At 40.0% G+C, this 14,322-nt stretch overlaps 2 protein-coding genes across 2 annotated transcripts; both read right to left on the reverse strand.

Moving 5' to 3' along the window:
- Positions 1 to 299: 299 nt before the first annotated feature.
- LOC121614053 (interferon-induced, double-stranded RNA-activated protein kinase-like) lies at positions 300 to 10,125 on the reverse strand. The gene is made up of 19 exons (XM_041947824.1): positions 9,898 to 10,125; positions 8,916 to 9,042; positions 8,649 to 8,803; positions 8,440 to 8,563; positions 8,156 to 8,226; positions 6,769 to 6,915; positions 6,528 to 6,660; positions 6,080 to 6,144; positions 5,907 to 5,997; positions 5,567 to 5,598; positions 5,440 to 5,482; positions 5,279 to 5,358; positions 4,985 to 5,104; positions 4,725 to 4,853; positions 4,436 to 4,652; positions 4,210 to 4,353; positions 4,011 to 4,112; positions 3,681 to 3,743; positions 300 to 3,365 (listed from the first exon to the last, which is right to left on the reverse strand). The coding sequence occupies exons 1-19, from the start codon at positions 9,996 to 9,998 to the stop codon at positions 3,228 to 3,230; spliced, it is 2,082 nt and encodes a 693-aa protein (XP_041803758.1). The 5' UTR covers positions 9,999 to 10,125; the 3' UTR covers positions 300 to 3,227.
- A 664-nt stretch (positions 10,126 to 10,789) lies between these two features.
- gpatch11 (G patch domain containing 11) lies at positions 10,790 to 14,128 on the reverse strand. The gene is made up of 8 exons (XM_041947862.1): positions 13,990 to 14,128; positions 13,533 to 13,759; positions 13,392 to 13,433; positions 13,171 to 13,291; positions 12,991 to 13,081; positions 11,602 to 11,721; positions 11,300 to 11,381; positions 10,790 to 11,218 (listed from the first exon to the last, which is right to left on the reverse strand). The coding sequence occupies exons 1-8, from the start codon at positions 14,037 to 14,039 to the stop codon at positions 11,163 to 11,165; spliced, it is 789 nt and encodes a 262-aa protein (XP_041803796.1). The 5' UTR covers positions 14,040 to 14,128; the 3' UTR covers positions 10,790 to 11,162.
- Positions 14,129 to 14,322: the final 194 nt, after the last annotated feature.

A 14,322-nucleotide genomic window follows, 5' to 3' on the forward strand; every position in this document is an offset into this window, starting at 1 on the left:
AGTCATGTATCGAGTGTAATTTGTTTGTCTCAAATGTTCAATCCTAATGTCTGAACATGGCTATCTTGCACTAACAGTTTTGGGAATCAGAGACAGCATCATAAACTAGTAGCATTTGGTACATAAAGGGGATTTCTGGAACTGGGGCACAATCATCAGTGCAGCCCCATATGGACTCGACTGAACATAAAAACAAAGCATGGACTCGACGTCATGCAGCACAAACACTGAAATTCACAATTGCACAAATGTACAAAAATACAACAGTACACACAAACTTCACAGAAGATGAATGACCATTACACCTAATGTTTTATTGTCCAATTCAGCCCATTCATTACAAAGCAAAGGGTGTAACGTGACATTACTTTCAACACTTTACCATGCCAGTTGACAATGTAATTACCCAGGACATAATTGTTAAAAGTGAGCAACATTGCTTTCCTTGATTATAAAATTTTGTCACATCAGTTCATTTAAACAGTTATTAAAACAGCAGCTCCCCTTAGCATTCAAAAGCTTCCAGGTACCACTATTACGGAATATGACGTTGAACCATCATGCTTGTGATGACTGTTCAACACTTTAGCTGACGACTGTCATACAAATAATTTGTGATTAATTGTTCTGTTCATTTCAGCGGCTACTCCTTAAAATAGGGCGCTCACTGGAAAAAGAGTGTCAGTTCATCTTCAAATGGACAATGCACAATGTTCCCCCTGTCACTCTGCAGCACGCAGATGGATTTGTTGTGTGACCTGTTGTAACGTTTTCAAAGTTGATATGCAATGAGGCAATAAGAAGCAATGTTTTCATGCAAGCATTTTCATGCAAACTATTGAATTAGAATTGAAGAGTTTATGTGAGCCATAGATGAAAATAATAAATATAATAATAATAATAATAATGGTGCTGTGAAGAATATTACATGACAGATCAGCTGTTTGGTCAGATTGCACTGCACAGCAAACTGAGTTTGAGCAAACTGAAATGAAGCTGCAATGGACTGAATTATCTCAAGCACAACTTTCTCACAAGTCTCTCTGCTTTAAATAAAGAGACACATAACTGGCAGCTCTATATCATTGTCTTGCTCTGGAAAGCATGACATATGGTCCCATATGAGCTGCAACAAAACAAACCTGCCCAACAGAAGCGAGGTCTAGATAGCCAAGCTCTTTTTTACCATGTTCGTTTTCCTGATATTGAAACCATAATATGAGTGTTAGAAGTTGGGTGCAGAAAGATAAACAGTTTGGGGAGTTGATGCTGTGTTTCAGACAACTCCGGACTTGAAAATTCTGACGTACTACCAAAACAAGTCGGAATTCGTAATTGTAAACATTTACCCAACTTCATGATGAATCAGTTGTCTGATGTCACACAACAATGGCAGCACCCACAGAAGTGCACACTGTACATGGTACACCTCCAAATGAAAGGCAACACAAAGTATATTTGCCTGTTTTTAATATGTTGGGCTTTAAATTGAAGTCTGTCCGAAGTTAATGCTTTTATTTTGTTTTCAGTCTCATGTCTTCTTGTACATGTCAATCAATAGTGGAGTACTACTACAGTATTTTTATTAGGCTAGTGAATTGAATATTTAGATACACCTCCAAGTGTAAATGTTATGTAAAATTAAATGTATAATAGCGTTCGTTTTTCCTCTTGTACATCCGAGGAATACACAACTTCCCAACACTTGGCTAAGAAATATCAGTTTGTCGCTGTCAGCCATTTTTTTTGTTTACATTTGGTGTTGTGCATGTGGAACACTTGGAGGTTAGGACTTTCAACTAGGAAATTAGGACCTCTATGGAAGCAAATAAGGGTCATTAATATTTTACGCTTTGAAATGGTGTTCACAAATAATTTCTCAGCCTGCAGTTGTGTATCCCTTTTTGTGTTTATGTGATAAAATTGTATGCACGTTATCTGAATGTGTGAATTTGTTAAAGAGGGTTTGTTAATGTGTTGTAAAGTTTTGCAGTTGGAGAAAAACTTTGTGCGAAAAGGTTTTGTGCACACAGGTATAGTTTGCACATGTACAAAAAGTACATTTTGTGGATGTGGAATTACATTTGTGGAGGAATACTTTGACCAGTGAGATTACACAAAGTCTTAGAGGTCACATTTCCTATCTGTGTATGTGACACTGAAGTATACAAGCTACAGATTTTGACCCTGTCTTTATGCCTGAACTGAATGCCATCCAGTGGATGGTCAGGGGGCAATGCTGATTGGCTTGTCAGTGAGTAACATGCCAATTGGCCTGCCAGCTCAAGTGTGAAAACAGGATCAAAATTCGTGCTTGTAACTGGCAGCTTGTAACTTGTATAGTTCAGTGTCACATACACAGATAGGAAATTTGTGTGTCTGCCTCTCAGACTCCGTGAAACCTCAATGTTCAAAATATTCCTGCACGAATTTGAATTCCACATCCAGAAAATATTTCTACAGCAAGTAAAATTTTTGTACATGTGCAAATTATACATGTGTGCACAAAAACGTTTCCACACATGCACAAAAAACTTCTACAGCTGCAAAATTGTATTACACATTCATAAACTCACACATACGGTAACTCTGCAGACAGGGTTTCTATGATAGCTGCACACACACAGTTGTACCTCAAAACACCTTCCCACTAAACTGACCTAAACCAGATCTGCTTGTTACCTTTCTGACAGCTCTCACTTAGTTCCCCTTTGCCAGACAGTTCCTCTGTCCATTCACGTACGCCATTCACACTTGATATGTTTCTTAATGCTTATCAGGCTTGAATCCTGCTCTGATCCATACTCTCAAAGACATATTTTTGTCATCACTAATCTTTCTCCTTTCACCAAAGTTCATTTCCACCACAAACACAATTTCAAAATATTATTGTCCCTTTTTTGCTTCCACATACCTCCGACTTTGACTGGAACGCAGCATAATTCTCCAGTCGGGTGCCATTAAACCTCTGCAGAGGAAAAGGGCATGAGAAGATGATCTAATTAAAAGAGTGTCAGTCAAACCTCAATCGATGGAAAACAGTGTGGGTAATGTGAGGGAAATATGGCATTCGTGTTTGTCTCATGTGCTTCGTTTGAAACTCCACTGACAGAGAATTTTGAAAAATGATTGCGGACAGCTCGAACTATTGCAATGATGTCATAACTGTGACAGGTCTAGTGATGACTGATGCGTTTGCCTTCTGTTTGAGTATTTCCTTGTCATGATCAGACAGTCTTACTGTCGCGACGTATGTCTTTAAGTGTCAGAAGTGTCTGAGTGTAGTCTTCCAAGTCCAACTTCACTTTACTGGCTTCGGGTCGGTCTTCTGGATTCACATACAGCATTGACTTTATAATTTGGTTCTGCAACAAAAACAGCACATAGCTATTGTGATCTCCATAGTATCAATAAATGCTCCCCTCTATGTCCAAGCTGACTTTACATGGACAGCCTGACAAAGTAAACCTTTCCCCAAAATGTCATCTGTCTTTCTTGATATTTTACATTTTATTATATTATACACACACGCACACACACACACACATCAACAGCCTTGTTCTGTCTCCTCATCATCGAGGTTTCACAGACCGACCTCTACACCTCAACCTCAATATTGACCGCCATCCCGTGGAAAATACTGTTTCATGAGTCCAGTAGAAGAAAGAATACTGGTTTACCTCAATGGGAAAACTGCGCAAAAATCCTTGAGGAGGTTTCTGGTTTCTCACATCATCCCAAATCTAGAAATCATGCAGTGATAAAAGGCAGGAAGAACATGTAACTGGGGTGCTACAAATTGATAAGCTGTCCAACAGGCCTTTTTGACAGAAGACATTTGGACATGTCACACATGTCTAGAATATATAATATTTTCCTACTATGACAAGTCAAACAGTCGGCAATGAAGAAGGCCTTTGATGATCTCTTGAAATTTGAAGATCAACTGTTCGACCGATGACAAAATGGACATTTATAGCATGATTTCGACCGATCTCTGAACAACTCACCACTTTCCTTTCGAGGCCAGTAGAGAGGTTCCAAAGGAGTTCAAAATATACCAACCCCAAAGCAAATATATCCACTTTTCGATCGTAGGTGCTCCTGTTCTTCTGCCAGAGAACAAGAATACAATGTCAACAAAAGGCACTTTAACTCTACAGCATCAGAGTTAAAGTGCAGCAGCTATTGTCATATAGGCCATCTTACTTGCTCGGGAGCCATGTAAGATGGGGTTCCTTTGTACACTGTTCTCTCCATCAGGCTCTCAGCGTCGTCATCATTCTCTGCAGTGACCAGACCAAAGTCTCCGATCTTCACCTCTCCATCTCGCCCGAACATGATGTTGGCGGGCTAACCGTGGGAAAGAAATAAACAAACATGCAGCTTCCTGTTTGATGTGATGTCATAAATGGATTGATTCGCTTCGTCTCACCTTCAGGTCTCTGTGGATGAGCATCTTGGAGTGAATGTACTCGACTCCGCTGACGATTTGCTTTGCAATGGTTAGACTTTCTTCTCTTCTCTTGGAGTCGCGCAGAGATTTCTTCACATTCTGAATGTTCTTCTCGTCGATCCACACCCTGAGTGTTTTGGTGTCACACAGCTCCATCTGAATATAGAGGTACCTCATCAACGAATCACCGGTCGACCTAGAAATTAGGAACAGGAAAACTGTGACATGACATCTGTGCTGTTTTACTAAAAAACTGGATGGGACTTACTGTGAACTGCTGCAACTGTCAGCCGCACTGTCCCACTGGTATCCTGAATCCTCCAACCAGCATGTGTAGTATCGAACAATATTGCAGTGATGGAGGTCCGACAATGCCCCCACCTCTCGTAGAGCTTTTCTGATCCACAAGGAGAACAAGAACGTGGCTCAGCGAATGAAACTTTCAATTCATTTCTTTCTTTCTTCAAATAATATGTAGCGCTCACTTAAAAAGGGGAAAAAATGAGACATCATTCATACATGACTTACTCTTTGCAGCGGACAATCTTTACAGCAAAGTACTTCTCCAGCAGTTTTTCTCTTGCCTTGAAAACACGACCAAAGGCTCCCTTGCCAAGGCACATCATGGAGTCAAATTCTGATGCAAACCTGTTCAGATTAAAACAAGAACTGTTGAGGTAAAAAGGTGACGATACAGATATCAATCTTTCTGAAAATAAAAATGTCTTTCTAGATGTGCAGTATATTAACACACAAAACACAAACATACGGCCACATTAGTGCAGAAAATCATGCTAATACTGTAATTTGAAGTTTTAATACCTTGAGTTTACTGATGTGGTCGTTGTTTTCTCACTCTGTCTAGCTCCTGTATTCTTGCCTTTGAAATTGGGCATTACATCCTTAATGAATAAAATAAAGTCATGATATAGAGATGAAAATGTTAAACAAAAACCAGCAGGATGATTATCTTCTTACTTTACCTCTTTGCTGTTTCTGTGGACCTTTGAGAAATTTGCAGCAATTCTGACAGGACAAAAAAAAAGATAATCAGCAGTAAGATCAGGGAACTATTCGGTACTTTACAGTGGGTCTCAAAAGACGGCTTACCTTATTCTTGGCTTTGCATCAGGACTTTGAAACTTTGGAACAGGAAGTAGGGAAATATAGTCGATTATATTGACACACTCTTGTCTTGTAATACTAATGCATTATTACAGTATATACACGTGTGACCCTCAGGGATAACACAAATGCATTCTGGTGATCTATTAAAGCACAATAGGTTCTCCTTGCAATCTGCAACCTACACACTGGACCTTGAAATAAAATTGGTTTATTAACCTAAAAGGTTAATTAAAGCAACTCGTTATAAAGTTTGCAATTGACTCAGCATTACAAAGTGACGAACCATGACAGTATCACAGGATTACTTACAAAAATTACAGACCTGAGTCTTGGGAGGACTTGATGAATTGGCGAAAACAACCGAGTCACTTGATGTCGTTGGCATGATTTTGTATTTTGTGTCACGGGACTCCCTTAGAGAACACATCGAGACACATTAGTCGAATATTGTCAACATCAAACTTTACCATCTGTGCTCCTCAGTCGATGCCTTACAGCTTGCTCGGCGGTGTGGACAGCCTGGCTTGCGCAACATCCTCAGCTACAGCTGATGCTGACACCTGAAAGCACAAAGGAAGTGTTCCGCTAGAAGGTACCATGTGTTAAAACAGTGCTCTCATGAGGTGCATGTGGTGCAACATTAGTGTAATAATCATTTGCATAACATTAATGTGATATTTTCCCGTTATCATGTTTGATGTTAAGCCAATTGACACAATTTGTAAAAACATTTTGATTTGACATGGTGGTTACATTGCATGTTTTATAGTAAGGAATTTTAAAGGAGGGTAAGCTGTAGTGACTATGGTTTCAGGGAGCAGATAAACTGATTATTATATAAAGGGCTGAGGAAACATATGCAATGGGCCTGTTAACAATCTACTAGGTGACATATTAAAGACCATAATTTTAACATACCAAAAAAACAGAAAAGATGAATTACCTTGCTGTCCCAGTCTGGCTGTTCTTGAAGAGCAGACCAGGCCAGCTGAGCTGCATTTTGTTTGGCATCCTTGATGCTCTTCCCCTCACCCACAGGGTATTCCTTATTGTTGATCACTAATTTGTAGAAAAATCTGTGTAGACAGGGAGGAAATATTTAGATAATTGTGTTCAGATTTCTCTCTCATAACTATCAGGAGTTTTCACTGAGTGTCTGTTCAGGTTACAGTCGTCATACTCACTGAGGGTTATGTGGGGGTCCGCATCTGTTCTCAAAGACGTAAACATGAGAGCGCTTTGTTTTCTGACAGTAGTGGTTGACCATTCCTATGAAATTTATCTCTGCGAAATCTTCTGTTGTTATCACACTTAAGTTCTTTGTTTTATCACTGTAACATCAAGACAAATCAGGCACAAGTTAAAACCTTTAAGAATAATAATAATAATAATAATAATGCTAAACTTTGTTTGTATAGCACCTTTTATAAAAGAAATGCTTTCCAAGAAAGAAATAACATGCACCAAGTGTGTCACATAAAAAAGAAGGAACGTATAAACTGAAAAAAATAATGGAAAATAAGATGGAAAGTAAAACTAAGACATAACAATAGTAGCAGTAAGATAAAAATAAGGATGAAATTAGAATAAAGAGGTGGAAAATAAAAACCCACTGAATAATAATAATAAAAATAAAGTTAAAAATAGAGCACAGAGAACACATAAAGTTAAGTAAAACACGACATTTCAAAAGAAGTGCAGCAGTGCACAAGAAGTGTGGGGCAAAACGCAAAGGTTCCAGACCTGTATCAGGAAGTCATGGCCAGTTAAAGGCTAAATTAGCTATCTTTTAAAACTATTCATTGAGCTGCTTCCCTGATATCTATAGGTAGTGTGATCCAGAGCTTAAGGATAAGAGTTTAATTGACAAATGCTGACTTTCGTTCAGCTGTTGCTGGAAACCGTCAATAAACCAGCAGCAGATGATCGCAGTGTTCTCCGAGGCAAATAATGAACAAGCCAGTTAGCGATGTAGCTTGATACTAGTCCATTAAGGGCTTTGCACACGAGGAGGAAGACCTCTTGGTTCTGGTTAATAGCCGAGCTGCACAGTTTTAAATAATATGAAGTTCTGGAGGCCAGTGTGCTACAGTAATTGATTCAGTCTAAAATAAGGCACGAAACAATTTTTCACCATCTTTCAGTTTTTGTCACCTTGTTGATGTGTGACTTGAAGCTTAGATCTAGGATAATACCAAGACTTGCGACCTCAGATTCAATCCAGGGAATTAATTTCCCCAGATTATTAAACAGCATTTCTCTTTCAGTTTTAGGGTCAACAAGTAGGATTTCAGTTCTGTCTTCGTTTAACTGCAAGAAATTGTTGCCCGTCCATTTATTCAATTTCCAAAAAAATATAATAGAGTCTATAGCTGCTGTATATTTGGTTCAGCAGAGATTGACCAAGGACACACTGGAGGGACTATGTCGCCTGGCTGGCCTGGGAATGCCTCCCTGCTCAGACTGCTGCCCCCGCGACCCGGCCCCGGATAAGCGGAAGACAATGGATGGATGGATGGATGTTTAACCCTGACCAGACACGAACCAAACAGAATCAAAAGGTTTGCTCACCAGACATCCGACACATTTTTATTCAATTCCTCCTCTGGTTGACTTAATGAGACGCATTTCTCCCCTCCAGTCTTGAAAACAAAACAAAAAGCATTATTTAGTCGTGATTCAGCGATTGGAGTGTGTAACATTTGAAAAACCTATAATACTACAGTCAATGAGTAGCATGTCAATTCCTTCCTTCGCTCTGCGGTCTTCTAGGACCAATAAGGAACTTATTCTTCAGATTAGACTTGTTGTGAGACAGGTTAGCTTTTACTACAGGTTAGTGCATTACTACTTACCTCTGTAGTTTTACTCCCATATATCTCATGATATACAAGTTTGGCTGCTTCCTCCTTAGCTTCCCTCTTTGTTTTCCCAGTGGCAGCTGGATACTCCTTATCACCAACCACGAAGACACAGCATCTAATATTATACAAAATGCATTTAATGCATTTAAAATTGTGACTGAGCCACTGCGAGCGAATGAGGATGCAGTGTGGAGACTTACTGAGTAGCACCATTTGGTCCCAGTCTTGTTGACTCCAAAGGCTTTACATTCACTCTGTTCTTATGACCGTATTCATTGAGCCAAGACACGTAGTTGGTTTGAGTGATCCCTGTCTGTTGAACTGGTGAAGTGGGAGCTTCTGCAGCATTTTCTACCTGTCAACAAATATATGTCAAGGAGACGTGTGCCCATGAATTGGTCTTGTAAGGTTTGGAATACAAAAAGTCACACGTGCAGTAGGTCGATAAAGCCGTACAATAATCTTACAGACTTGGGGGGTTCCTCCGACAAGCCTTTCAGGGTGTTTTCAGCTGCTTTCTGTTTGGCTTCCTTCTTATTTTTCCCCACACCCTCCGGATACGCCTTACCATTCAAGATCACTCTCAGGGTAAATCTGACAAAACATTATCAAATTTGTTAGGCAAGATGCAACAATGTGGTGTAGTGGAGGCTGCAATACAACATGATTAACAGTGGTGTCTTCAGTGGTGTCAAACGACACCTGAGGTGGGTATCGATTCTAAGACAAAAATTCTAAAACTAAATCAATACTGCAAGAATACAGCCACACATCTACTACTGCCTTTTCTGGAGTGGTGTTGCACCAAACTCATACTACCATGTGCTATTTTACTCATATTTCCATTACAATTATAGCTGCTCTTGTTGACACTGTCAGTGCTGTGCAGGTTGCTCTCTCACCCCCCTCTAAACCTAACTGGTGGAGGCAGAGCCTGCTTCTGCTCCAGGTTTCTGCCTGTCAGAAGGAGGTTTCTCTGTTACAAGTGCTTGCTCATGGGGGGAACTGTTGGGTGTCTGCATATTGAAGAGTGCGATCTAAACCTGCTCTGTATGCAAAGTGTCATGAGGCAACTTTTTTTTGTGATTCGGCGCTTTTTAAATAAAAACTGGTTGAAATTGAATAGAATAAAAGTTTAATAGCAGGCCACATTCCCACCACAGGGTTTCTATAAATGCACGAAAACAATAAATCTTACTCTCAGCAAAGTTTTGGAGGTAAACAATGTTAACTTAATGTGAAATCATGTTTGGTAAAAGCTGATAAAGAGCGTTAATTAACGAAAACAGAGAAAGTACTGCAGGTAAACACACCTGTGTGACACTCATTGGCCTTTCTACACAAAACCCAAAGGAAACACAATCCTCCCTCTCAATAAGGGTCTCTTCACATCCACTCCCGCATGACTTTCCAGGTGGTGAAACCCACCAGACACTTGATTCAACTCACGTTTTAATGTGATCGCGGCCATCAGATCCGACGTCCTCATACCTCAGCTCCGAGCGCGTCCTCTGCGCATACTCGTTTAGTTTGGCCACGTAGTTGGCCATTATGAATAACCCCAACGTCCGAGTGACAGCTCAAAATACATGGAAATAAGACAGCATGGCGCAGTTTTAACAGCACTACATCTTATCCGTTTTCACGCCAACTCCGCTTCCACGGCTTCCTCCGTCCGAGGGGACTTTCGATTCAGCCTCACCCGCGCTAAGTTTCGCTTTCTCGGGAAACGTCACACAACATGGCAACTTCACATGATGTCTGAATTATCTGAACTAGTTAGGCAAATACGACATAAGTGCATGTGTTCGCCGTGGATAAGCTGCGAAACCGGGGAAAGTAAACGGGAAAAGGGCTGAAATAGTAAAACTCATCAGCGTTTAACAACCACATCTCCCAAGAAGCTTTAGCACCGCTAAGGCTCATGGGAGCTCGAGTTGTTAATACTAATTAAAAACAATGTTACTGTCAAGCCATTAGTTCACGTCCCAGAGTATATACAAGGGCTTTGTATCATGTTTTAGCACGTCGCAGACACGTATGAAAGAGACAAAACAGTCACCTAATGTGTGTGAAGGGAAATGTCCAAACAAGCGAAAAGTCAACCATGGTCACTGGTTTGCTTCTCAGATACAGAATATTCAATATTATGGTGAGAAAAAGTTATATTGACATCCAGTGCTGACACCAGAGGAAACTGAAATGATAATAGCACATAAACGCAGAACTGAGCACCACGTACACACAAAGGAAAAATGGCAATATCAGGGGTAATGACATTGTACATTTCGTTAAGTGAATCACACCCAGAGTGATTTTTTGGACTATAAGTAGCTAAAATAAAGATACTATAAAATGTTATATTACTTAAAACATTTAATGAACACACAGGTATGCCTCAAAAACCTTAGTACATGTTTTCAAAATATAAACACTAAAAAACGAATCCCAAATTTCCAACAGGATTTCTAAACGTAAAGACAAATTCAAGAACGACCGCACACAAACAACATGAACAGTGACATCCTTCCAGAGACGGGCAGCAGATTCGGACAGGATGACAAATGAATATTCCTCCAGTGTTGATCACGTCAGTGTGATGAGCCTGTTTCACACTGTAAATGCTGGCTGCACTCATTTCTATAATATTTCCAGGGTCAAACGTTCATAGCTGCTTTGTTACCGGGAACTATTGTGCATGTTTTTTGTCAAGTTCATTCGTGGTCTGCTGCTGTATCCCCAGGACAGTTAGAGCACAAGTCCTCTTCATCTGTCAAAAAGAAAAATATATATTTCAGCAAAGGCAACAAAAACAACGATAAAACTACATCCATGTTGTTATCACTCTTACCATTATAGGTGGTCCCACACCATATGCAGTAAAAATGGACTCCTCTCAAATAGGATGTCAAAATTTGGAGTTTGTCAAAGGACTGAAACAGGGAAACACATATCAAACACACTTTAATTTGGATTAACAAGATGCATTTATTGCACCATATGACAATATATTTAATTGTCATTAATTGCAAAGTGTACAAGTATATTGCGGTGTTGTTACCAAGCTTTGAAGCAAACTGATTTTGGTCCATTCATATATTATTATTATTACACATTATGTCACTGAATAAACAAGGTAAACTAAATACGAACTGTTAATTCCACAATCTCCTCCTCCTCCTCCTCCTCCTCCTTCGCCTCTTTAGGATCATCCTCCTCATCATCAGTCTCTGCTTTGGGCCAGTACCAGTCTTCCCTGGGGACAGTAATGCCCTGAAGAGAAAATTCAGCCAAAGGAGTCACACAAAGAAAACCCTAAGTGCTGTTTCTTTACTGATGTAAAGCGAATTGACAAAATTAGTTGAATTTTGAATTTTTGATCAGTGACAATAACATTTAGCCTGTTGAATTTACTGATGTCACATCTCTTGTGATTGGGCCAGCACAAACTGAGGCACACAAGGCTCAGACAGTTACTCCATATTTATTTCTGACTCAGACATATTCTTACAACTACATTTACGCTAGTAGTAGAAATTGTGTCCTAGAGAAAAGGAGACACATTCTGTATCTGTGATTTAGGAGCTGGTGGCACATTCTCTGGTGTAACGTTAAAGGATAACTTTTGTTTTTTACAACCTGGACCTTATTTGTAGCATTAAATACGCCCATGGTGGCATGTTATCAACATCCAGCATCTTTAGACAACTACCTCTGACGTGGATGATGTCATTACCGAACGCCGGGCGCTGCGAGCAGCCAGCCACAACACGGCTGACTCTGCGGCGGTCCGCTACGAATACGCAATAACGAACCATAGCCGTGCCAAACTACAGCTAAACTATCTGACCGCCGGCTCAGAGGGGAATAGCACCAGCATATCATAACAAAATATTGGAATATGAACGAGTTATATAGAGGCTGCGCATGGATGCCCCGATTACTCGCATTATACGGATATACACGCCGCTCCACTGGGGCTAATTTCTTCAAAACGACTCCAAATGCCACCAAAGTTGTCTGGGTGAGTAAATGATCGTACTTAATGCTAGAAAAAAGGTCCAGGTTGTAAAAAACGAAAGTTATCCTTTAATGCTTGAACTCGGCAGCAACAACACACAACACTTTCTCCAGCACTGAATGTCGCCATGACAACGATGCCAACAAACAGGGGAATAAGACACATTAAAACCACATTTATCTGGGGACAGGATCACTGGGAATGACCTCTCGGCAGCTACACTGTATATTCAACGTCACTAGCAATAACACAAAGTAGGGGCTGGGTCTGGATTGACTTGGTCCGGATGTGGACCGAGATCCAGACTTTGAGAAACCTTGTCATACAATGCTATTCTGTTGGATGCAATCTGCCACCTCAACACTACATGGCATTAAACCATGCAGACTGGTCCTTTAATACATGGCAATTTTCCTGGCACATTTGTATTTATTCTCACTGTAGAGCGAATTAATAGAAATTTGAAAAAACAGCATAAGCACTGTGATGTACTGATGTACGACAGCCATAATGCCTCCAACCTTCTGACTGTCAAGCTGCTCACAGGCTCGCTGACTCCTTCTGAGATCTCCTTCAATCTTTCGCTCCTCTCTCTCTGTCCTTACCCTTGACCTGGAATGAAAAAGAGCAAAATTACAAACTATTAAACATTCGTATTAAAGGAGTCCATCGTGCATCTCATAGACAGCTGCAAAGTTTACCTAAAATCTTCCAGAGATTTGGTCTCATTCTGTTGTTTGGCGCGCACTTTCTGCCGATAATGTTCAAGTTCCTCCTCAGCTTTTCTTTTCTTCACCTCTTCCATGCCAATGCCACCTCTGTCTGATTTAACACACAAAGAAAACACATAAACACATGAAGAAATCAGTCCAATGGCACATGTCGTTATCAAAAACACTTTAAACGTAAAAATGAGACCTACCAGTTTTGATATTTAAAGGAATCGGATCAACTCTCCCTGCTCCTGGAGAGGTAACAGAGATCCACATTAACTAACACAACAAAGGAAAAACAGATTATGAAAATTAATGAAAAAAAAGAATTCAATCAAGAAGAAACTTGCCTTCCTTCCCGAGGCCTTGACCAGCTTTGTAACCCATTTTTTGCAGAAGTGCAAATCCCTTGTTCTCATTGCTAATGGAGTTTTGTAAAGCGGCTTCTCTGCTTTCCTTCTCCTGTTCCTTGAAGGTCTTCTGACGGTTCTTGATGTTGGTCTCCTTTTGCTGCGTCTCCCTCTTAATAGCTTCTTTCACCCGCCTCACCATGCTGACACCTGGTTTTACATCTTGTCTGACAGACAGAGGAACATAGAAGAAGTTTCTGAGACAACAGTGATAGCTAGTATGACAGCAATGACTTTAAACCCCCATTTCTATATTTTCACAACTGACACTTTTTGAAAATTCCACAATTAACTCTAATAGGACTGATACTACATAAGCTAATTGTGGTTGGTGCCAATCTAACAATCTCGACACCATTAGGTTTTACCACAAACAGTAGAAACGCAAAACGCTTACATTTTACTTAGAAATGCATCAGACATATAGTCCTCTTCCTCATCAGACATTATGGCCGCGCAAAAGACAGAAAACGCCGAAAAATAACGCTGCAATGTTTAAGTTATTATCAAGTTGTGCGCTTCCATTTGCCTCACTGATGTTTGGTTCGTTCAACGATATATTCCGAGTAGCTACAGGGTACACAATAAGTATACAGTTCCGACATTTTTTACTAGTTATTCGGAAGAATGTGTTTACTTTGAATGCAGAAAGACAACTGTTAAAAATGAAACACTAAATATGAAACAATTTTTGTTAATTATCAGTTTTGTCTGCACATAATTTCCTTGG

This window comes from Chelmon rostratus, chromosome 11 (genome assembly GCF_017976325.1).
Source record: "Chelmon rostratus isolate fCheRos1 chromosome 11, fCheRos1.pri, whole genome shotgun sequence".
Classification (NCBI taxonomy): domain Eukaryota; kingdom Metazoa; phylum Chordata; class Actinopteri; order Chaetodontiformes; family Chaetodontidae; genus Chelmon; species Chelmon rostratus.